Source organism: Manihot esculenta, chromosome 5 (assembly GCF_001659605.2).
Source record: "Manihot esculenta cultivar AM560-2 chromosome 5, M.esculenta_v8, whole genome shotgun sequence".
NCBI classification, from domain to species: Eukaryota; Viridiplantae; Streptophyta; class Magnoliopsida; order Malpighiales; family Euphorbiaceae; genus Manihot; species Manihot esculenta.
In genome coordinates this window covers 27407484-27433005 of record NC_035165.2, presented here as the reverse complement: position 1 = coordinate 27433005, position 25522 = coordinate 27407484, and the positions used below count along the sequence as shown (strand labels likewise).

The 25522-nt window shown below is 30.7% G+C and overlaps 4 protein-coding genes across 6 annotated transcripts; 1 reads left to right on the top strand and 3 right to left on the bottom strand.

Annotated features, from left to right (window-relative positions):
* Positions 1-23: 23 nt before the first annotated feature.
* On the bottom strand, positions 24-5248 carry LOC110614806 (midasin). Of its 2 annotated transcripts, none has more exons than XM_043956414.1 (11): positions 4520-5248; positions 4385-4439; positions 4196-4295; positions 3868-4105; positions 3370-3423; positions 3141-3280; positions 2222-2795; positions 1910-2036; positions 1741-1790; positions 1207-1350; positions 24-434 (listed from the first exon to the last, which is right to left on the bottom strand). In XM_043956414.1, exons 1-11 carry the CDS (start codon positions 5090-5092, stop codon positions 171-173), a joined length of 2319 nt encoding a protein of 772 aa, XP_043812349.1. In that variant the 5' UTR covers positions 5093-5248; the 3' UTR covers positions 24-170. The 2 variants fall into 2 exon arrangements, with proteins under 2 accessions (XP_043812349.1, XP_021612161.1); XM_021756469.2 differs by having other exon boundaries at positions 1922-2036; positions 4520-5247.
* A 3180-nt stretch (positions 5249-8428) lies between these two features.
* On the bottom strand, positions 8429-10652 carry LOC110614549 (outer envelope pore protein 24B, chloroplastic). Its single transcript, XM_021756109.2, has 3 exons — positions 10377-10652; positions 9613-9972; positions 8429-8704 (listed from the first exon to the last, which is right to left on the bottom strand). The coding sequence occupies exons 1-3, from the start codon at positions 10575-10577 to the stop codon at positions 8624-8626; spliced, it is 642 nt and encodes a 213-aa protein (XP_021611801.1). The 5' UTR covers positions 10578-10652; the 3' UTR covers positions 8429-8623.
* Positions 10653-14358: 3706 nt separating this feature from the next.
* On the top strand, positions 14359-19680 carry LOC110614894. Of its 2 annotated transcripts, XM_021756582.2 has the most exons (7): positions 14359-14553; positions 15590-16684; positions 16778-17385; positions 17461-17536; positions 18144-18529; positions 19040-19138; positions 19253-19680. In XM_021756582.2, the coding sequence occupies exons 2-7, from the start codon at positions 15655-15657 to the stop codon at positions 19415-19417; spliced, it is 2364 nt and encodes a 787-aa protein (XP_021612274.1). In that variant the 5' UTR covers positions 14359-14553; positions 15590-15654; the 3' UTR covers positions 19418-19680. The 2 variants fall into 2 exon arrangements, with proteins under 2 accessions (XP_021612274.1, XP_021612273.1); XM_021756581.2 differs by having other exon boundaries at positions 15590-17385.
* A 445-nt stretch (positions 19681-20125) lies between these two features.
* Positions 20126-21349, bottom strand: LOC110614409 (transcription repressor OFP7). Its single transcript, XM_021755931.2, has one exon. The coding sequence runs from the start codon at positions 21308-21310 to the stop codon at positions 20330-20332; it is 981 nt and encodes a 326-aa protein (XP_021611623.1). The 5' UTR covers positions 21311-21349; the 3' UTR covers positions 20126-20329.
* Between the last annotated feature and the right edge of the window lie 4173 nt (positions 21350-25522).

Sequence of the window (25522 nt, the reverse complement as noted above, 5' to 3'; positions counted from 1 at the left end):
AATAGCACCATAGTATAGATACATCAGTCTAAATATTGCAAAATTCATTTGGAAACAGAGGCCTCGCTGGTCAGCATCCGAAATATTGAACAAAAGCTTTACAGATTGCATCAATTAAAAGAACATCAAGTAAAGCATTTTGGATCAACCCAGTGAACGTGCATAACATCCTAGGCTGTTCTTATAGATACACCAGGCTCTTTCTTTACAACATTGTGATCCAATTTAAATGCAGCATATATAGCTTCAACTTGGCCAACCATGCTACCCCGACTATAATGGCTAGATTGCAGTGACGGACACCTCAATATCTCATGCAGTGAAGGGCCAGAATTCTTTTCTGCCGTTGATTGTGTGTTTGGAGCATTCGATCTAACTTGCGAGTTACTGAACTTGGCTGTTGCAGTTTTCTTTGGCCTGTTCTCTTTCTGAACCTGCAAGTTAGGGCCAAACCAATTAGCATCAGCATAGGTAAATATGTAGGACTGAACAAGGTGGAATGCAGGAAACACTTATTCGTATAGCCAACCCATATAAAATGGGTTCCAGGCATAGTTTGTGTCAAGTTAAATAAGCAATAACAGATTTTCCACATTAATAAATGTAGTCCTAAAATTTTGCATTGTTGAATTAAATTCACAAAATCATACAGTAATTACTTTGGTAGAACTAGATCCGACTGTCATTCATAACACACTTGAGTCTACAAAGAAATATTATTTTGTTTCACTTATTAAGGAAAAATTACTACTTAATACCTATAGTATGAAAAAAACTTACTAATTAGTCCTTCAATTTTAAAAAATACATTAAAACATAACACTTTAAAAAATCTACTAAGCTCCTCCATTAATTTTACCGTTAAGTAAAAATTTTATTAGTTAGTCGTTTAAATTTTAAAAAGTTAACTAATTAGTCTCTTTATATTAAACGCATTTTAAATTTTTTTATAATATTTAACGGTTGAGACTAACGGAAAAAATAACTAGTAGACTTTTTAAAATATAAAAAACGTTTTAATACACTTTTCAAAATCAAAAGACCAAATTTCTCTATACCATACAGACTAATTAATAATTTTCTCAAATATTAAATGATAATATCTGAATAGATAAATGGAAACAAAGACCAAATATTCACGATGCAAAACAAACCCTGAAACTTCCATTTAAGATAAGCTTTGTAGCCTCTAGGAACAGAGCTTACCAAATCTGAAGAATCCTCCGACATTGAGACTGCACTCTTGCTATTGCTGTCATCTCTTTCAAAGACAAAAGAACGAACTGTGCTTGAACCATGCTTCTGGAATACTGGGAGAGAACTTCTTGACCCCCGACTCATGAACGACGACTGCAACATTTGCTAAATGGAGGTTATAGTGTATTCAACATGTGATATAAATATAGGCTCCATCAACAGTGTTCAACTCAACGTATTGAAGCTTATGATAAATATAGGCTCATACATGATACATATGAACATTAAATTTAATTTTTATGTTATTGTAGGTGCTTGGAATACAAATGAGCTGAAAGGATTATGAAGAACTAAAATGACAAGATCACAGGCATCTATCATACCATCAGTATTAAATGGGGCGAATGCAGACTGGATACTAGTAATCTAATGTGTTCCTTCCATGAAGCATGAGTGATGGGAACAAATTAAGTACACTACTTTTGACCCAAGAAACTACTAATAGATTCAAAGCCATAAAGCTGATAAAGCAAACTAATTTACCTTCGATGACATAGTCTTGTTTCCTCCTATGGACAGCATATGAAAATAGGCTGCAAAATGGAAATAGCATGAATAAAAGTATTAGAAGCCATAAGCGTAGATATAAAGTTCACTTGTTTGGAGGCAATATATGCAGCACATTCTTGTGATTCTGCAATGTGAAACATACTACAGATCATACATGTCATTTTGGCTTTCCTTCTAGTGTCTGGCACACCATTCAACTTCTTTATAAGACCAAAGATTTCTTTGGAGCCTTCACGCTCTGCAGGTGACAAGAAAGAAGCCTTCTCTTCCTGTTTTCAATCACAATTTTCAGTCACTATCTTGCACTTAAATTATAGAAAGTTCAGAGAGAACCATAATATCATGAATCTGTGGACTAGAAATAAAACATTGTAACATCCTCACCAAACACAGATGAATATCATAATTCTGATAACTCATTCTAACAATTTGAAAGGGGAAAAAAATAACTCACAGCTTTATGAGAGAAGCTCTGCTTAACAAGACTCTTTTCAATTTCCTCATCATCAGAAGAAACATATATATCATCCTTATCTGTAAACATTTGAGGGATCATTTCTTTTGCTTTCTTCAAGTTCATTCGTACAGCATTTCTTGGAACAAGATACTCTGCAGGATCATCAAGAAACTCTTCTTCAGCCTCTTCACTCTCCTCATCTTCTCTCTCTTCAATCAAGTTCATTTCCTTCTGTTTCGAACTGCATTTCAGTCTCTGCAAAAGGTTTTCTGTTCCAGCAGCATCCTGCTGCTCAAGCCACTTCTGATGAAGCTGATTACGCATTTCATTATCAATTGGCTTTTCTTCATATCCAGTTGCTATTATATCATTAATCTCCTCAGCATCCATGCCATCCTCATCCTCCTCATTATCTTGTAAAAGAGATAACTCATTATCACTATCATCTTCCTCAGCTTCTTCATCAACAAAAGCTTTCACAGGATCACCTCTTGGAGAAGAAGGTAAGTCTGCTGATCCTTGTAGGCGTGGATCAATGTTCTCCTTGTTACTGTCCTCTTCATCAGAAGAACTACAAAAGAGAAGAGTAATGCATTTCACCTTTTTAAAATTGAGCTATAAAATAATTAGAGCTCAGCATAGCTAATACAACTGAAATTGGCTCCATGTAGTTCCTGTTGGCAGCAATTATGAATAAAAAGCAAATACAAATGCACAAGCTCATATAACATATGAATGTAAAACTTGGCCAGTTTTTAATAGATATAAAATGGGAGCTGATTGTAAGAGAATGCAAGAATAGAGAAGGAAAAAAAAATATTACCTACATACCTGTAATTTTATTCCTAAGACGAATTTTTAATCATCGAAAATGAATGTACAATGAAACATAAAAGAAAATGTTTAGAGGACTTACGAGTCATCAAGAGGAGCAGAATCAAACTTTAAGTTCATTGCCAGTAAAGAAGGTGTCATAACATCTGCTAGCAGACTGCTGGGCATCTCATCTGACAGCTCATCTTTAGATTCAGTTGTTTGGGAATCAAAAGTAATATCCTATAAAAATATATATTGATTAGAATTTATTAACTGATTTATAATAGACTGAAGAGTGACAAATTTCAAACTTAGGTTCAAAATAAAACCTGAGTATCATCAACAGGAGGTCGGAAAGTTTGTTTTAGATCCTCATCCGAAGCCTGCAATTTGAAAGACACCATTATTATGTTATTTTGCACCTCATCTTTCCTAAAGTTGCACAAGTAACTGAAAGCAGAAACCTAGTCTGAGTGTCATATAAAGGATCAAATGGAATGTCCCAACTTCTGGGCGATTATGACTCAAAATTTCCCCTTGTATCCAAACATACTCAATCTACATGAAAGGGAAAGTAGGTAGTCTACGCTATCCTACAATATCACCAAACAGTATCAATTATTGCGCTGGTTAGGGGAGTAAATTAGAAGAACCCCCCTACAAGCAAACTCCAAAACGTCAATACTTATGGGTGCATCATGTTATGCATGTTAGGATGAAGCAAAATATATCTATATGTACCGGAAGGTTAACATTACCATGCACATTGAAATTGATAATTGTGATATACATTGTGTACTTGGGAAATGCGACCCCTTTTGACTCACCATCTGAGAAATTACATTTTTGTGAATGTCACTTGAAGTCCCCACAGATCCTTGTGCACTATCACCTAAACTGCTTTCCACATCAACAGGACGAGTAGTTGCTTCCTCATGGTCTGCTTCTGCAGCCTTATGGTCTTCTGCATCCTTAACAGCAGAATTTTCAAAATCGAAATCCAACACCTCCCTTGAAATATTTTCATTACCATCAACAAAAGAATTGCTGTTTGTGATGACAGATCTGTCATCCACAAAATTGCAAAGATGATATAAATAGTTTAGATGATACCAACAATAAATCATTCAAAAACAAATCGAATAGAAGACTCACTTTTTTGCAAGCTCAAGCTTTCTTTTCCGGATCTTCTCCAAAACGGAAGATACAGACTTTTGAACAAGAGGAACAGGTTTAAATGATGCATTTCTAGTTTCTAGACAAAGAAAAATGTCATGTCAATAATGGATACAGATGCAAATTGTAACTATTCATAATCAAATTCGAGGGAAAAACTGAAGCTACCTCTCAATAATCTCTGAGATTCAGTACGTAGTTCCTTTAGATGATCTCTTCTTTCCTGTTTAATCACAAGAAATTATGAGTCGATAAAAAAATACAAGGAGCACTAATTTATTACAGATAAGAAAATACACATACCTTGTCTCCCCTTCTTTTGGTTGATGCAGCTGAATATGGCTCGTCATAACCATCAGTGGAGCTCTTGACTCTTTTCTTCTTCTTTTTCTCCTTCTCTTCATCCAATTTCTGGCGTTTGTTCTCCCCCTCCTCCGTCCCCAATTCCCCAAATTCTCCTTCAACTTCCACTTCTTCTTCTGTAACCATTGGATCCCCACCTTCCCCACCAAATTCTTCAGCTAAAAAATCAAATTCCAAAGCTCTTTTAGAGCCAGATCCACCTTCCTCAACGTTCAAGCTATCAAAGCCAGAATCCAAATCATTCCCCTCTTTAAAACCCTCAAATGGAGACAGAGATCTCATATTTAGTTCCTCGAATTCAAGATCTTTCTCGTTCCTTTCTTCTCTGTCTAGGTTTCCAAATAAGGATGTGTTCTCGTCGTGAATCGAAGCTGCATCATCAGAAGGACTTGAGATAGGATCTTTGGGAAATATCTCAGTAGCTTTTCTTAGACGTTTGAGCCTTCTTTCAGGGACCGGAGAAGGCTGCTTTTCGGACTCTGAGAACGGCAGAAACTCTTCGTCGCTATCCATCTCCGCCGATCTCTGTTGAAATCTTCGTCAGTGTCGCTACAAGAACGATTACAGGGTTTTTATCAGGTAATCTTATACTAAAGAACCGGATCAGATTTTTTTAGGCGCCAAATGTTTTGAAATTTTTGAGAAATGGCGCAACTTCAGATGAGGGGCGCCAGAATGAGACGAGATAATTTATTAGGGTAATTTATAATGTAATCTTTAAAATTGAATAGATGATTTTTATCATTTTAATATAAATAATTTAATTTTTAAGATTATATTTTATTTATAAAATAATTATTCTGTTAAAATTTATTATTAAATTATAATAATTTAATCTTTAAATTTCACTTTATTAAAATTTATTATTAAATTATAATAATTTAATATTTTAATTTCACTTTTTATAATAATTTAATTTCTTTAATTTAAATAATTTGTTGAAAAATTAATATTTTTATTTTTAATATTTATAATAATTTAATCTCTTTAATTTGAATTAGTTAACTAACAATAAGTTTAATAAAATAATTATTTTATTAATAAAATAAAAACTTAAAACTAAATTATTTACTATTTAAAAAATAAAAATTAAATTATATATTTTGATAAATTTTAAGGATTATACTATAAATTACTTTAATTTTTAAAGGTTGAGTGTTTAACTAGTGTTACTAGTAGTATTAGAGAAAAGATAAATGACTTAATCTCTCAATTAGGATGGTGTTTAGCATAGCTTGAAAAAATAGCTTAGTGCTTACAAAGATTTATAAAAATTAGCTTGTAATTATTTAAAATTTTAAATAATTATATATTTATTAAAATGTTTTTAAATAGTTAATAAATACTTTACATGGTTAGTAAAAAAAAATAACTACACATTTATTAAATTTATTAAAAATAATATCAAACAAAATGTGTGGTAGAATTTTAAAAATTAAATAAAGTCAATATATTAAAATATTATATCAAACTAGATTATAAATTTAATATTTATAATGTTCAAAAAAAATTAATATTTATAAATATTAAAATAATAAGTTCATTCATACTGCTTACTATTTTTAGATTACACGTTAAACTTATAAATTTAAAAATGTCATAAAATAAACAAATTAATTTATTTTTAAAGTTTATAAATTAATTTAATCACCTCTTACAAATATATCAAAATTGATAATTCAATCACTTGTGTTTTTAAAAGGTAGATAATTTATTTGATTTTGTTAATCAATAAATTCAAAAGTAATTAATAAGAAGTAAAAATACGGCACTCACATATTTAGTTCAGTATTAAATACATTTCAATAAATTTAGGAGTGTAAGGTTATACTCAGTCTCCTATTTTTATTTAAAAAAAAACACTCAATTTCCATTTGAAGAAAAAATATATATATTAATGATGATAAACTCATTGATGAAAACATTTATCATTGACAGCAAAATTATGAAGCCATGAAAATATATGACAAAATCAAAATTTATACAGAATAATTAAATGATTTTCGAAACTTATGAATTACATCATTAAGTACAATTAAATGGAAAATTTTGCTTTGTGAACTTAGCATACCTGGTATTCTGGAGTGGGCAAACTGTATTAAGAGATCCATGCATGCAAATGATTGTAAGTCTATATTCTCATATAGAGGGTAAGGGTCCCTAAAATTGGTATTCTTATATGATTAGAAAACAATAATATGAAAAGGCAACGAAGATTTCCTTTTTGTTTTGGAACATGCAACTGAATTTGTATTTTCATGGTCCAGTAAGTTAAACCATAGAGAGTACAGAGAGCTTAATTCAAGGTAAAAAAATAAAATCACAAACCAAATCAAACCAAAAGGAAAACAACTAAAATCTATCAAACAAGTTAAATATAAACCCTAGTACCAATCGGACCAAATTTGCAAGCTCCCAAACAATGCCTCATCGACAACAAATCCATCTCATTGGAAACATAGCATTTTAAGAACATCGACAGCCATCCAAAAAACAGAAAACAGAGAGGCAGCAGATAAATAAACTAAAAAAAATCAAAGAATAAAAGCAAACACACAAAGAGAAAGAAAGGCTCCGGACAAAACAATCAAAATAGCTCCGAATCGGCACAAGAGACGCAAGAGAGCTCAATGATCGATCGACGGCTTATGAGAGTGAAAGTCACTGGACGAATTAGTATGGTCCTCGAGATACCTGCATCATAGATTTGAAACCCTCCCTAGAACGCCAACTCCAAGTTGTCTCGAATAAGCAGGTTCAAAAGACCCTTGCCAAAGCTTCCGAGAAACTCGCAAAAATGAAGAAACAACTAAAAGAAACCATCACAAAACCCAACCATGCTCGAGGGATAGCAGAGATGGGTTGGTGGGAATAAAACAAATAAAAGAACTCTTTCAACAGAGGAAAGCCGAAAAGCAACAAACAACCACGACCAGCAAAACACAAAAATTATTTATCTAACAAATAAGTGCTACGGTTGCCTTAGAAAAAAAAAAAAAAAGTGCTATGGTTTTCAATGGTTTGAAAGACCTCCACGAATAAAATTGTGAGGGTATTTGATTTAATTTTTTCATCCATCTAATAGTTGATATGCTTTCAAAAAGCTTTTATAACTCTTTAAAAAAGAGTTGAGAGTTAATAGATACCATATCAATTACATTTTCAATTAGCTCTAATTTTATACTTTTTATTATTAGATATTTGCTTATAAAAGCTTATTTAAATAATATTATCCTTTGAATATATATTAATTATAAATTTTTTATATTCAAATAAATTTTAATATATTAATAAACTTTTTATAAATATAAAATAAATAAATATAATAATCATATTAATTATAATGTTTATTTTTTATACAGTATATATTATAGGAACCTATAGATTATATGTATATTTTAGTAATAACTAAATAAAATGGTATATATGTTTTCATTATTTCACATATAAACAATAATTATATATATTTTATAAAACGCTTACAAAATATAAACAATAATTATATATATTTTATAAAACGCTTACGATCAGTTATCCGCTATCGGGCATTAACTTTATTCAACCGTTAAACTTAAATCAAACTGAAAAACTGGCAAAGTCTCTCCTCCCCAGCCATCCCAACCCACACACAGATGGATAGACGCGAGAAGGTGCCGTTGGTTGGCCTCATTGCATTGCAGTATTACGCACCTGGATACTCCCACTACATGCATGCTGCTTCTGCAAAACCTTACTACAGAGAATTGTTTTTCCGACTATCCATTCCACAACCTTGCATAAAACCCACCAAAACTCAAAGACTAAATCTTGCCTCTTTACGTAAGAGCATATGGGTAGACATACAAGATATTTGAGCACCAGAAATAAGTATCATATTTCAATACAGAAATAAGCAGTTTGACAAATGATGCCATCGAGGCTGCCCCCTTGCGAGGTAATTAGCTCACTCACAATTATAAACAATATTCAAGGACAAAAATAAGCTTAAAGCTATTAGGGGCATAGCAATCCAGCAAATGCAATTATTACCAAAGAAAGAACATATCACATCTCAAAGTTCCATGTAGTCTCAGCACTTAGTTTTGGCACTTTCTTTTCCTCGTCCAAATTGACAGATGCAGAAATCTGAGACGACAAAGTATGAAACAATACCAATATCATTTCGAGTTACAATTATATAAGAAGAAATCTTGGAAATATTTAAGACCCACAGAGAGGTAAACGCATGGTAACCACTCAAGGAAATATAGACAAAAACATGGAAAATGAATAGAAAAACAATTGTATCTAATAAAAGTCTGACTAGAAGATCAGACTTATACTGCTTCAAACCTTCTAACAGAATCCAATATGCGAGCTAGGACCCATGCTCAAGGATAGGATACTCCTCTCATTACAATGTTTTCTTTAACTTAAAATGAACCATTATCAAATCACTTCAGAGATCATGAGCAATGGGCTTTCTACTCCTATTTTTTGAGCTTCACATGAGCCCTTTCAAATCCCTCTCTAATCAAACTTTTAGAAATGGAACTGTGTTAAACCTACTATGATTACAAATAGAAACTGATTTATGAGGACCTTCTCAAAATTACATCTAAGTCCCCTTCATTCAATGAAATAGAAAATGATTTATGATTACAAATAGAAGCTCTAGAATAAACTATAATTACATGGAAGAAATCATCTCCATGATACGAGGACAAATGCACTAGTAAATACCATAAGCCTATATTCACCATGTCCAGGTCCTATTATAGTTCAATCAAAAGCTAACACAATCAGATGGCTTTGTCCAGCAGGATTATTTAATGCACGCATCTAGGAACTAACACAAGGCACTACACTAAACAAAGCCAGGACTACACTGGACATGCACTTGCCATGCTTGAAGTCTAAAATTAAAATATTCTTGTGTCTAATATCAAAACTTTAGATGTGATTTCAACAAAATGCATTAAAATAAATGAATAGGAGAAAGCAGAAAGGCAGCAATTATAACAGAAACATGCGACTCACAATCTCGCATTTACCTTGAAATTGCCATTAAATTTTGAATTCCTTGACCACTCTAATCCCAGTGCTTTGCTTGATGTTTGATATGTAGCCCTAAACACATCATCAGCATAAACCTTCCGTGAAACGGCAAAATCCCAGGAGTTCTTTGCCAAATCATAGCACGGTTCAAATGTGGTCGCCCCTCTATGCACATAAGTATATTTCAGCTTGCAATTCCCTGTACCAAGCATGTAATTTGCAGACACCTTATTAGCTGAATCAAGCACAAGAGCTCCATCTAATACAGTGCGGTTATCCCCTCTGCTGTGAATGTATGTCAGGTTCAAGGGCTTATCAGCAAACTTAACCGTGTTCATAAACTGAAACCGAAAATCCTGTACAACAAGGAACGGCCATTAGTAAGTGACTTAGTCTATAGATGTACTTCTAATATTAATAACAAAAGTAGCTTCCTTATGTGACAGATAAAATCAGCAATAACGAAATTTAAGTATTCCAATTATCAATTCACCAACAATCATTCAATATATTCAATTTTCCTTAAAATCTCTTAACGTACACCAGCTGAAAAATCTATGACTTCATTCAAATTAAAACCCTAATTGCCAAGTTCTTCAATTGGCCAATCAGTAGCGCAGACATAAGAATGCCAAACATTTCAGTAACATAAGAGTTGTTTCAATCCCACTTTCCTGCAGCGTTCCTACATAATCTCAACACCAAACAGAATATAACAAAAAATTGAGTATAAGCAAAGCAAAAAAATTTTGTTCATTACCTGTTTGGGAACATTGTAATCGACAATGAAGAAGCCGGGTTTCTCGACAGCTAAAACCAAGCCGTTTAAGCTGGGGCCATTGACGACGGTAGCGTCAGTCATAGAAGCCCGGAGCTTGACATCGCCGGCGTTGAAGGCAACCGTGGCTGCCCCGCCGCTTCTGTCATTTTCATACCTGCCCTTCAAAGATGCCTTCATCATTTTGTGAAAACGAGAGAAGGACAGGACGAGTATTGAGCGGAGACGTTGAGGGTTCTTTTTCTTTTATATTGTAATTTTTCTGGAGGCCCTTCGTCTCGAGGATATGTGGGTCTAAAGTCTGCGGTCTGGGGCCGGCTCTGCCTTGTGGACTGCGAGCTTTTGTGGGCTGCAGTTTTCTTTTTCTTTTTTTTTTTTTTTTAAATTATAAACTGAAACCTCTACTGATAATTTTTAGGCTAAAGCATTTGTTTTTCTCGCCTTTTCATAAAAGTGTTTTTATTTTTAAATTTTATGGTAATTTCATTTACACATTTAATTTTTAAATGATAAATTATTTAATTTACACATTATTAAAATAGGTGCTTATTATTCTTCGATTTTTAAATATAAAATAATTTAATATTTATAACGTAATATCACATGAATATTTCATATCAATAGTAATAATTAAATTATTTTATAATTTGAAAGTTGAAGAGCTAAATATAATAAATTTAAAATTAATAAAATTTATATTTTTCTATGAGATAAATTTTATATAAATATGATAATGTAAATAAATTAAGATTTTATTTGATTCAAATATATTATTTTTTTAAAAATACACATTTCATGAAATAATTTAATTATGTTAAAAAAAATAAAATATTAATTAAGTGCGGAGAATACAAATTATTTAAAAAGAGAAAATTATCGGTTTTTATAGTAATTTTTTTTTTTACTGCAACAATTCTTATTTCTCTATCTTTTTATTTAGCATTTTGGGTCCTATTATCTTTCACCTCCAAATGATAGAGGGGTACATAGTGAAAAAAGCGTTGAATAGATCATCCGACTGCTTGGTGACCCCTCTCAGACTGTCTGCTTGAAAGATTTTCTTTCCTCTCCGGTGAAAGAGGGCAAAGGTGTATGGGAGAAATAAAACTAATAGGAGAGAAGATTTCGTCCACCAGACGGGACAGAAGCAGCCCCTAAACAATTGAAGGTTATCGATCATCTCTTAGGGTCCATATCATCTGAAAACTTTACCTGTTCTATTAGTATAGCTAAATTTGAATTTGCCTTGATTGAATTTGACTCTGCTGCACCCTGAATCAATCAAAAAGCTTATTGATTTGATTCATCCCATTTCATTTAGGCAAGAAGGAGGCTGTGAGTCACATGGGCTACAGATTTTTCAGTTGGTTGATTCTTGAAATCACATGTTAGAACTTTATGGGAAATCAATAAAAATTATCAATTAAATAAAAATAATTTTTAATTTTTTATAAATTTTAAATTTTTGAATGAGTTATTTAAATAAAAAAATAATATAAACATCAACAGTTTCTTAATTTAATGACTAAGAATATCATTCTTTAACTATAAACAATCAAATTAGGATTTGTATTTTTAATGAATATAATTATTAGAATTTAACTTTCTCTCTGTAGTTTTTTTATGACTCGATACTCTGCGTCAATTGATTATCGATGAAAAAAATAATGTGTTGTCCCTATTAAAAATTTTAAAAATATTCTGATCGTCACTTATAATTTTTGTATGGTATAAATGTTTCTCACATACAATTCAATCAATTTTCAGAATATGCAGATCTTTTTGGCAGATTTATGGCGGCAATCATCGGACAGTTAATGCACTGAAGGATTTAATTCTTAATTACAAGCTCGACATTTTATTTTTATGGAAACAAAAGCTATTAGTCTTCGTATGGAATTTTTTTGTAATTTTTTATATTTTGATAGTTATTTATCAGTCAATAGATAAGAATTGGAATGAGACTTCCGTGTGGAAAAGTCATTGGACTATTTTTGTGGTTACATTTTCTTCAAACTTTATTGATTCAGTTATTTTAGAAAGTAATACTCAATGGAAATTTACTAGTTATTATGGGTTTCCAGAATTGTAACAACGACATCAATCTTAGAATTTTATTCGAGTTTTATCTCGTAGAAACTCTTTTTTGTGGTTTTGTTCGAGAGATTTTAACAATTTATATTCGAGATATGAGAAAGAAATAAGAGTATTTTTACCAAATTATCTTATACAGGGGTTTAAACAGGTACTTTAGGAGTATTTTTACCAAATTATCTTATGCAATAATTTATTTTTGAATGATTGTAAATTTTTATTGAACTCTATAACTGATATTTCTGTTAGATGGGTTCGTCGTAATAGTACTCTAACTGCCCATATTTTGCATAATTTTCTGTTTGAAATGATCTCTTTATTTGATGATATTTTTTTTAAGCAAATCTAAGCAAAAAAAATATCACGTCTTTCAATATAATTTGACAAATTTAAATGCTATAAATCATGGTAAAAGAATATAAATAATAAACTAATCCCAAAACAACTTTTTACAAGATCTCTAATTTTCTAAAACGTTCCCATTTATCTCTTAAAAAACGTGACATTTTAAAATCGATTCTTCATCTTTTCCACTACCTTGTTATTTTGTCTTTTTATCTTTTTAATATTGGGAGCATGGTTAATAAAAAACAAATCTCCTAGTCTAAATTGGCATATATTTTAAACATTACACTCTTTCAAACTAAATACAAATATAAGAAGTAGCATTCAATTTAACACTTTAAAGGTTTATGTTGTTTTCTTTAATAAAAAGCTTGGAATTATATACCACATGGGTGACTTTCTATTTTATAACTCTATCTATATATATATACATACATAAAAAAACACACTAAACTAAAAAATTTATAGCAGCTATTTAAATAATTCAGGACTAATATATTACTTCTTAGTCAATATTACACATCTGTAAATGTGTCACATACTTTTATTGGATTGAATACATGAGCAATATATAATATATATGTTTTAGTTAGATATTTCCACTTGATCTCTTTTTATTTTATAAAAAGAGAGTAGTTAAGTAGGAAGTTTATTTTAAATGACTCATTCAAATGTAATAAATTATTTTAAATCAACTTAGTATTTTAGTCTTTGTCTTCTTTAAGGCTTAATAAATTTATATTAAGAGGAAAAAAAAGTCTTCAAAGTCAAAAGATATATCTTTTTCGATGTTGTTAGGTCAATGAAAAAGTTAAGAATAATAATAGATCGGGTATTTTTGATATTGAATCCGATCGAATCATAATAAAATAAATTTAAATAGTTATAATTAAATTTAAAATAGATTTAAATTTAAAAAATAATACTCGTTACGGATTCGTATCGTATTTGAGTTTTATGTATAAGTTATTCACTATCCGAATTTGTTTATATAAATAATTAATTTAATATAAAAAATTAATATATTTTTATTTAAAAATTAAAAATTAAATATTTTAAAAAATATTTTTTTTATAAATAAAAAATATTTTTTATATAAATTATTAATTAAAATATATAAAACTAAATAAATTCAGATTTTATTTGAATAATAATAATATTATTTGAGATGAATTTAAATAGTTTAAATTAATTTTTAATTGTGTTAAGGATAAATTTAAATATTGTTAATATAAATGAAAATTCAAATTCAGATTCAAATATTTTAATTTTTGCGGTATCCCAACCTAGTTGTATTGGGGAGCTTCTTCATAGATCAAAACCATTGGGCCTTGGAGTGAGATTGGGCTAGTGTTGGCCCAATTTTGTAGGGGAATGGCACATCATCCAGAGAGACGGTAGATTGATTGACGAGGACGGTGCATAATAAATGGATTGATTAAGAGATACCGTACAAAGGATAGCACACAAGAATTTCTCTTCTATCCTTACCTTTTTTAACTAATATAGACGGTAACAATTCGCGCCAAAAATCTTTTTGGCGCGTTATTCATTCCTCCCTCTTATTTCAATTGCAATCCCTAACTTTCTCTTACTTCACATATCAGGAACTTTACCACTGCATCTCACTTCAGCAGAATCTCTCCCTTTCTCTCTATAGCCTTCAATCTCTCCTGCTTTTGAATAGATCTAGTCGACGACTGGAATTCTTCCTTATCAGGTGAGTTGCTTTTTACGATCTACTGTTCTTTGCTACATTTAGTTCTTTATAAATATGTTGATGATTCAGTTTCGAAAGTTTTCTGGTGTCGTTTTAACCTCGTCGAATAAGCAAATAGATTATGTCAGTGATTTTAGCTGAGATTAAGCAACTCTGAGAGTGATGAACTGAAAAATAAAATTGGCCTGCATTTGTTAGTGATAGTTATGGAAATGGAAGTTCTGGAATCTGGATTTGAAGGAGGTTTTCGTTTTCCCTTGAATAAGGATATATAAATTCTATATTTCAGATCTGATGAAAATGAAAAGGAGAAGTTAATAACTGATTATAAGCATTTCAGCGCATGTATTCGGTTGCTGACCACTCTGGCTATTAGATTTTGATGACCCAAAATATATCATTTGCAAAACTGTTGTATGTTAATACATATGCCTAGTTTGTGATGATGTCATAACAACTATATTGTTTTATGAGAAATGAAATTGTTAATGAAGTAAAATTTTCTTTTTTGCAGAACCGTTACAAGTCAGTTTAAGTAGCCATAATATGGAAAATTACTTTCTCAAATAAATTTGGGGTTCAATTTAACTTTGAAAACGTTAAATTCACATGATTTCCTCATTGTAATAGGCCGCTTTGCAGTAGTTATGTAATGTTAACTGCTAGAAAAATCAAGCAAATGCTCAGTTTAATATTCTATTCAGTTAGATTGACTGAAAGGAAAGTGGATAGAAAGATTATTCCGCAATTGAATGCTATATCCTATTATATGATTAAAACTAGGCATTTTGCAATTTTCTAAACATATCAACCACACCAAAACTAATTAATTCAAGGTTATAAACTTTAACCTCTATGTGTGATCATTACTTGCCTGTTTTAATTGATAGGTTGTGTATTAGCTTCGATGACAAGTTACTTATCACCTGCATATGCAAGATGAAAGTTGAATGTTACTTCATTTGTTATGTTGTAGTAATTATGCATATTGTATAATATTATCTGATCTCATCGAGTGAACTTTCTCTTGCTACAGGGCAAGCACCTTCGGTAATGTCCACATCACAACGGTGATATAAATAATTGTTCTACTTTCATCAAATGGAGTTACGGAGTTGTAATCATTTACATTTTATCTGGGTTGCTAAAGATGGTTTGGCAACAAAAGCCCTGAATGTCTACCGTGGAAGGCCAGCACTCAAGTTCAAGAAGGTCAAAGATCTATATGGAACTGAGGATGCAAAAACCTTTAATCCATTGCCAGTGTTTAGACCAAAAGTTGAGTTTGAATATGACGAGGCAGAAAGTCTGCATACACTTGCAGGAGAAAGAACAATAAAAGTTGATGGTGAGACATCAGAGTCTAACATCAAAGGTATCGATGTTGGAGAAAGGGAAATAGATGATCATAACTTTGGCAATATGACACTGAAACAAATTAAAGAGAGATGTAAGGAAAAGAGAAGGAACGCTTCCAGATATGTTGGTTTGAGTAAAGAAACTACTGAAACTTGTTCCCTTGGAAAAGGGAACCATTTTAACTCACAGTCTGAGGAAGATGAGTATGATATGATGGAGCCACTCAGCTGTTGGAAATCCAGAATTCTAAACAAGATGAAGACCGTGAGAAAGGGCAGAAACAGAAGTGTTGTTTCATCTCAAAAAGCCATATCTATTGTGAAGCATGAGGAAATCACCAGTCATGAAGTCATCTTTCAATCTAATGAAAATTTGCCTGCACCTACTGACGTTAAAGTTGAGGTTTCTGAGCTTACTTCAAATTGCAAAGATATGATCATCACTGCTGCAAATTCCTCTTTCAACTGTAATAAGCCAGAGACCTGTTGTGGAGAGGAGCCTACTGAAGAGTATGAGGCAGTTAATAATTATAGTCTGGAGGCTGGATCGTCAATGAGAACCAGTGAAGTGCCCGATACAGCTAATGGCTCTGTTTCTGAAACTGGGATATCTGTGATAACCAGTGAAGAGTTGACAACTAATGCTTGTGGTTTTGAGACTCAGATGCCAACTTTCTTTAGCAATGAGCCTCAATACTGTGGTACTAATGAAGAATACTATGAATATTTGGAGCATGAGGATCCTGAATCAATTCCCAATGTAAAATCCTCAGGTGGGGAGCCTCAATACTGTGCTACTAATGAAGAATACTATGAATATTTGGAGCATGAGGATCCTGAATCAATTCCCAATGTAAAATCCTCAGGTGGGGAGCTACTGATGGAGGATACTGCAGAAGTGATCAGTAATAAGTTTTCAGATTTTTCTCTATCAGAGGCAAAGGAAGAAGTTGCTTTCGTAGATCAACATCCCAAAAATGACTCCCCTGAAACAGTTTCTCTAAGTGAGGTTTACATACCTGTGTTGCACCCTGAAACTTTACCTTGTGTGCATGAGAGCTCATGGAAGCTTAGCAGTGGCATCCAGGTTCAAGTACTTGATGTCCCCATTAATAATAGCCCTCAAGGCGTGGAGCTTAGCAAAAGAAATGATTCATGCCTCCCCCATGATGAAACTAAAGATGATACACTTCATGTTGGAGCCAGTGTCATAAGCAACCCTGGCAGAGAATGTAGTGCATTTTGGAATGCAAGTTTACATTCAAGTACAAAAGGCAGTTTAGATTCTATCCTTGATGATTCTCCTATAGACGAGAAAATGCGAGCACCATTAACCGCTCGTGTTGATTCAAGCAGAAGCTGTTCTACAGTGATCCAATTATCTATTGATGAGCCTGTGTTATCCGAAAGGGTGGAGGATTGTCATCATTCAAAGATGCAACATCCTCCTGAAAGGCTCTTCTCAACTAGAATGGTGTGTAAAATTTATTACATTTTTTTTGACTTGCATGCTTTCTTGAATTAACTTGTGGTCCTTCCATTTCTCCAGGCCATCTCTCCAACTTCTCAGAAAAGGCTACGTGAAGCTATGGTGTCCACTGAATTAGATGATGAGCAATACTACAGTAAGTTCATGAGTCATTATACTAGAATTTATGGACCACGTAATGCCCGTGCATCTATTTATCTAGAAGTAAGATGGACAATTCGTCACAACAGCACCGTAATTTACATAAAAGCCAAGAAAATACACTGCGTTTGCCATATGAAAAATTCTGGTAATAAGCTGTGTATGTCATACTGGTTTACTTGGTAAAAAGTTTCGTGTTAAAGAACAGAGCACAATGAGTTTAATATTGTCCAATAAATGAATCATTTGAAAGCAGGACTAGAGTATTTGGTTCCCTGTTGCAGTTATATAACAGCAGACAATTCCTAGGCACTATGTTGGATTGATTTCTAGCCATACCGATGACCAAATAAAAGTCCTTGCTTTTATCACATCCATCTAAAAAGAATTGCTTCTGTCTTTACAATTTGAAATACCTTATTTTCTTAAGGTAACTGATAAGAGAAATTAAATTTGGTCCAAACCCTTCCTTTTCTATATAGTGATCTTGTTATATACATCTTTGTCACTTGTGTACTTCAAATCATCCTCCTTTCTTAGCTCCTTGTCATCCCAAACTTATCCAATGAGGTTTATTTCTATTTGATTGTAACAATTTTCAGGATATGCAAGGAAGCTGTGCTATAGAAAACAGAATGAGAATAAGAATGGTAGACTTGAAGTGTCCAGTCAAATCAAGAGAGCTGAAGTTATCATTAGCCCTAAGAAAGTTGTTAGGAAACCAAAGGCAGGTAACAATGGTTTCCATCAAAATGACATTCTTAAGGTTCCTCATCCATCTTGTGCTGTACAAGGTTCTAGCACTGGGCGCACCTCTGTCCGAAGTTCTTCAGAGAGTGCCATTTTATTCTCACAGCAACAGATGCGAGACATTGAATCTGTTGCAACTAAACTTGCAAAAGAGTTACAATTCATGAAGTACATAGTTGAAGAAACATTGCAGTCCAATGTCTATCCTGCTACATCCTGGAAATATAGTGCAGATGAGGTAACAAAAAAACTTCCAGCATATTAAATAGTACACCCTCGTCATTGTGGCAGACGTACTCTCATTGGTTTTCAAAAGAAACTGTTCTTTTCCTGTGCCACTAACGCACTCAAAATGCTGCTCCATAATGATGTGAAAGAGGGATATAGGACTGACCCTGGCTTTTTTGAAACAGAAGTTAACTGAGCTTCTTTCTTTTCTTTCTACTTTTTTCTTTGTGCACTTTTTTTCCCCACAAATGGTTATGATCCAGCTTGCCATTGAATGAGTCAGCCTATATTAAATAAGTGGTTCTGTACAGTTTGCCTCATAATATCTGTGTTTCCGCCCTGGGGTTCTTTTTTTGCAAATCCTAGTTAGTGCATTCATTAGAATATGATAAATGCACATACTTCATGCTACGGAAAAGTGACATTGAAAATGTTGTTTTATTATTATTATCTATTACAATTGAAGATATGCATATTTGCAAATATACATAATTGAAAATGTTTTTTTTTTTTTTTTCAGATGAGACTAGCCGTACAAAATGCAACAAGAGTTGAAGAAAGTGCAAGAAGATCTCTTTCTGTAATGGCAAGGGACTGCAACCGTTTTTGTAAAATCATGGTTTGTTTCTAATCAGTCTAGGATCCTGGGCCCTTTTTTATTAAATTAAAATAGAGAATCAGTAATTTACTTAATATAATAACGTCTTACTGAGTGTCTACTAATCTATCTCAGAAATTGGCTGAGAAAGGTTCTGCTGCTTCCCAAAATGGATTATGCAAGAAGAGGAAGATTGTTTTTGCTGATGAGGCTGGTGGAAAGCTATGTGATGTCAAGACTTTTGAGGATGACAATGGCTTCGCTTATGAAGCCTACGACAGAGAAAATGGCAACCCTTGATTAAGCAAGGGATGGAGATCCCGCTTGCTGTTCAATTGTACATTTAATTATGGTGTTCAAGTGCCAAGTTGATGCTCAAAATAGAGGGATAAAATCTATGGGGTTGTCGAGGCATATGTAGACCATGGATTTAATCGTGGCTGTAGGAGACATTTATATACCTGCTAACGCCCATAATGTAATGGTATCACTGTGTAGATTCTTTTAAAAATAATTTGTAAAATTCATTAAATAAATAGATTTTTAAAAATATAATTAAGATATATAATTAAATAATAAGCATGAATAAATTAAGACAAATAATAATGTAGTAATAAGAACTAATTTTATTACCACTAAAATTCAAACGCATAACTCATCCTTTGTAAGAATGTACGTTGTTCTCTTTTACTATTTATGTTCTTAACTCAGAAATTAATGAAAAAATTATAAAAAAATTTTTTAAAAAATGGAAAGCTGAGAGGAATAATAAAAGCCTAAATCCTTAGAATCTAGAAAGAATAATGAAATGTGTTACGACCGAATTTGGATAATGAGAAAAGGTCATAGGATTAGAAAATAATTTTTACAATTTAAAAATAGTTTCAAATCTATTTCTAAATTGTAGACCACATTGAAGTTATTCACTTAAGGATAATTATTGGCATATAGCCTTTTTTTTAACATATAGTAAATTTTAATTAAAAAAGTCATAATAAAAACTCCAAATACTTTTTACCTTTATCAATTATATATTTACATAAAAAAGCGGATAACTATTAATATTACACCAATATTATTAAGCTTTCATATTTATGTAATAACTCTAACATTCACAAAAAAAAAAAGAAAAAAAGATTTTTTTTTTTATTTTTTAATTTTTTTTCGGTTTGACCTTCTTCAAGCTTTAAGTCGAGAAATTTTCATGGAATTTCAATTCTTTGGAGAAGAATCACAGAACAAGATCTCCCAAATCTCCGAGAAGGCTTCTACAATAACTCCATGATATTGCCTGGAATTCAAGGACAAGAAACACTGCAAAAGTTCTTCTAAATCCTTTTCCTCAAACATCTGCTTCTCCAATATCATCTCTAGCATCGACCTTTTAAAATCCTGGTAAGGATCCTCTGATTTCTTCACCACTGCCACGCTCTCCTTCACCTTCCCATCAGCCGTGCACGACACCATCCGCCGCAGAACCGATGCCCTCATCGGAGATGTAATCTCCGGAGAAGACTTCCAGTTCTTGGAAGCCAGGCGATTGAGTTTCTGAATTTTCATTTTACTTGTTTTCTTGTTTCTGTTGTCCGTTTTCTTGGTTATCCGGTCCATAGATGGATAACAGAAGTCATATGAAGAATCATATGAGAAGCTTGTTGAAGAAAAGAGTAGGGTTTCAGTTTCCACTTCATTTTCTTCATTCTCGTTGCTGAAGCTGCAGCCACCATTTTCCGATGAAATACTAATGTCATCTTTATTAGAAACTTTCTTTCGTTCGTTGCACTTGTTCTTCTGGTCTGCAGTAACTTTAACCGGTGAGATATTCCCAATACTCTCATCGGAAAATGATAAACTCTGCATAAACCGTTGAACTCTAGCAGCCCGCACATAAGCATCTTTCTCCCGTGAAAAATCCAAGGATTCCAAGCTATAATCAGTTAGATAATCTGCGAGTGATCTTGACTCGAACCTGCAGCCGACGGATGTTTTCTTCGGCGAGATACGGCGTTTGCAATCTGGGGTTGACGGTGGTTGGTCAGGGAATTTAGGGTAATTGAAATCAAGAACTTTCCGGTTGAGAGGTGATACACGGTGGATTGATGGGATTGGATTATCAGAAGAGTTTTTAGATCGACAGATTTGAAATGAAGGGACGACACGAGAGAGCTTAAGCTTGAAATTACGCTTAGCCATTTTGTTATTAGAAGTTAAAAGAAGCTTTAAGAAACTTGTGTGATGCGAGACAAAGGTGAAGCTGCAGCTGTTGAATATATAGTAAAGACTGAGAGGAGAAAGGCCGGCCTTGACAAGGAGAAATTTTTAGAAAAGGTTGTATAAAATAATAAAGGAATGACCAAATCCAAGTTATGATGTAGGGTTTATACCTGAAAGCTGCTTGGAATTCTTTAGTGAATCATACAGTTCGAAAAGGTGTGTGAAGTAGATGGTGGAATTACTATAAAATAACTCATTGTTATTAAAAAACTATGCATGGTATTACCATTAACAACAAATTTGGGATAATATCTGACATGGAGTAACTAATTTTAAATTTTATAATAAATTTGGATCGATTCTAATTTTTACTGCCGATATACTCACGATAGTTTTTTGGAAACAGAATTTCGAGACGTACGACTTTTAAAAGTGTGACGATGATCGCAGATCTATCACAAAGTTCGATATAAAAATTCTATAGTTTAAGAGTCAATTTTATATTTTAATTATTTTTTTAGATATTTTCATAATTTTATATATTAAAGTTTTTTTTTCTATTAAATAGTCTCCATTTACTATTAGAAATTCACTTTTTAATTTTTAAAAAATTTCAATAAGAATTTTCGTATTTTTATTTTATCTTTTCTCTTATATCGTTTTAACCAAATGATATTAATTAAAATTTTTGACGGAATTTAAATAATTTTTTTATCAATATCTATCATTTCTCTCTTAGTAAGAGATCTTGATATTGAATTATATTTATAAAATAAATTTAAAATTTAGGAGTAAACGTATTAGAAGAAATTATATGATGTAGTCTTTTCTTATTTCATTCTATTAGGTAGAAAGTAAAGTTGGATTTTTTAAGAGTAAATTCTTATAAAGTAAGATTTTTAATCCTTCCAAATTTTCTATTGTTTAGAAATGAGAAGAAAAGGAAAAGTTTTTAAACGCAATTGAAGTTTTTATTGACAAATTTTTCCAAATTTAGTGAATATGGCCATTTTTGTAGTTTTTTTTAATATAAAATCAAAGTAACATTTTGAGTATTTGATTACAAATTGAAGATTAATTACTCCTTTTCAGAAAAAAAAGTTTTTAATAATATATATTTATATTGTTTCTCTAATGAAAAAAATATTATGATGTACTTATATTATTTCATGCGACTTAATTTTTAGAAAAATTAATTATTTAGTTAAAATTTATTGGTTTATCTTTTTATTTTAAAAAATATATTAAAATATTTTTAAATATTTTAAAAATTCTACTAATTAGTTTTTCTGTTAATTTTATCTGTTAAATTTTGAAAAAAAAATCTAAAATACTCTTAATACAGAGAGATTAATTAGTAGACTTTTTAAAAATATGAGAGATTAATTAATAAATTTTTTAAAATAATATATAAGAACTAAATAATAAAATACTGACTAAAATTAACAGAGTGACTAATTAGTAAACTTTTTAAAATATTAAGAACGTTTTAATATATTTTTTTAAAATAAAAAGATTAATTATTGAGTTTTACCCTATCATAAGTAGTATTTTTTTAAAAAATATATATAGAGTTATATGTTGTCTAAGATTGTTGGATTCATAAATTGCTGTTCTCAATTGAATTCATTGCACAACCATAGAAAATGTTTAATTTTTTTAAAATAAAAACTTCCTTAAAATTAAAAAATAAAATAAAATTCTTTCACTTTAAATATGGAAATTTAAAAAAAGATTAATTAAATTTTTATAAATTTCTTCACTACAAAAGTTCAAATTTCACTGTATATATATAGGATTGCAAGAATAAGTTTTGAATCTCAATAACGAAAGTTTGATTCATATCGCTTAAGTTAATTTTTTAGTAAATTTTAGGATACATTTGATATCTAAGATATCTATAAATATTTTGAATTAATTTATCTTTCACTTCATGAAAATATATATATGGCTATTAATTATAATAATAAAAAAATTAAGTTGAATAAGTCTCAACCACATAGCAATGGGACTAACTGAAAAAACAAAAGGATAATATGTGAAAGAGTCGGTTTTGATATATGCTACCTAATTAATTAACCCTGCTATTCAACAAATTTGGAGATTAGTAATTGTATGTGATATAGTAAATTAACTATCTTTCTTGAAATAATTTTTATTCATTTTATTTTTTTTATATATTAAAAAATATAATTTTTATTAATTTTTTAATAATAATTATTCTAAAAATATTAAATTTTATTAAATATCAATGATTATTTTGAGAGAATTTTTAAAAATAATATAAAATTATATTATCAATTATATATTATTATAATATAAAAAATAAAAAAATAATTTTATAATAACAGAAAAAATGGTAAATAAAAATTATAAAAAAAAGGTGAAGTACATTAATAAAAATAATTAATATTATTCTGATCGAGACTGCACCGGATAAGAGCAAAGAAAAAATCGATCGAACTGAATTAATTTGAAAGTTTAATTTGATTTTTTATTTATTTCGGTTTAGTTTGATTTTTAATTTTAAAAATTTTAATTATTTTGATTCAGTTCTATCTTGATCAGAAAAAAATAAAAAAAATCGAACTGATTAGAAATAATAGTATATTATTTTCAATAATATATAGATATTAGATTAATGTTAAAATATTTTAATTAAATTTTAAAATATTAAAAATAAAGTGTAAAAAATAAAAAATTTATTAAAATTTAAAAATGAATTGAATTAAATTAAATCAGGTTAAATTTGATTTAATTTCTAATTAATATTAAAATTTTTATAAATATTAAAATTTTAATTTTTAATTTATTCAGTTAAATTTAATTTTAAATTAAATAGATGAAACTGAAAACCTTAACACGGAAACCCAAAAAATGAAAATCCAGGCCTGGACTTAGCCATGGCTGTCCAAATCGAACAGTGAGTATTACTCCCTGTACTGTAATTTAAAATTATTAATTAATTAATTAATTATTAGTGTTGTTTAATCTAAAACTGAGAAGGACATGGTTGTATCCAGCCATATACACTCATACATTTGATGCAGTCCATGAAAGCACCCACAAGAAAAGGAAAGAAAAGGAATTTACCCTTGTATGCAAAATAGTTATATTATACCCACTCACTCCCTTCTACAGTATTTGTACACTTTTGCTTTTTTATACATATAAAAAATATTTTTTAATTAATTTTTTATTTTTGTATGCATTTTTATATTTTAATTTTAAAGTTTTAATTTTATCATCACATATTAAAAATTAAAAATTTAAATAATTTTATTCAAATTGAAAAATAAATTTGAGAAAGGTGTGATTGTGTCCGATCGAAAGCCCATGTGATATTTAATATTATTTTCCAATAGATCCCATGGGGGACTAGCTCTTTGATGGCATTTTTTTTTGTTAACTATGATTGGATTGATGATGGAATTAGTAAGAGGCATTGAAGTTGAAGGAGATGAGACCAAGGTCTCAGCTGGGCTTTGATTCAATGGAGAGCATTGTTGTCGATATAGGACTAATAGGGCTGATAGTATTGCGGGTTGGCCTTACTTTTCGAGAGTGGCTGAGTGAGTTGTTGGCCTTGTTCGGTAGTTATGGGTACTCTATTTTGTGGGGAGTGAACGTGTCTGTTTGGTTTGGAACAATGAGGTAGAGGTGTGTAGTTTTTAGCTTTTTAATTGAAAAAAATAATCAAATATTTTATTTAATCAATTATTAATTTTAAAATATTTTCAGTTTGATTAATTAACTTAAATCAATGCATATAATTCCTCTAATCTTAATTCCTCTAATCTTAATTGAAAATTTATGAAAAAGCATTTGTCTATTTAATGAGTCTGCACGATATAAATTTGAATTAATCGGATCAATCTTTTATATATTTTTCGTTACTTATTCCACACACCTCACATTAATACTGGTTAGACTGTGAATCATTCAGTAAAATTTAAAGTGTAATTACTTGAAATTTTAAAATCAAAATGATTTGGGCCTTATACTAAAGTATAGAGTCTAATTAGATTTCTTTTCATTTATATTTTGAATCCATTCATTTGAAAGTATCTTACACTTAATAATGGTTGAACTAATTTGGGCCTCTTAATAGAATTCAGAGTGAATTTATCCAAAATTTTAAAATTAAATTTATTTGATTATTGCATTAAAGTACAAGGTCTAGTTGGACTT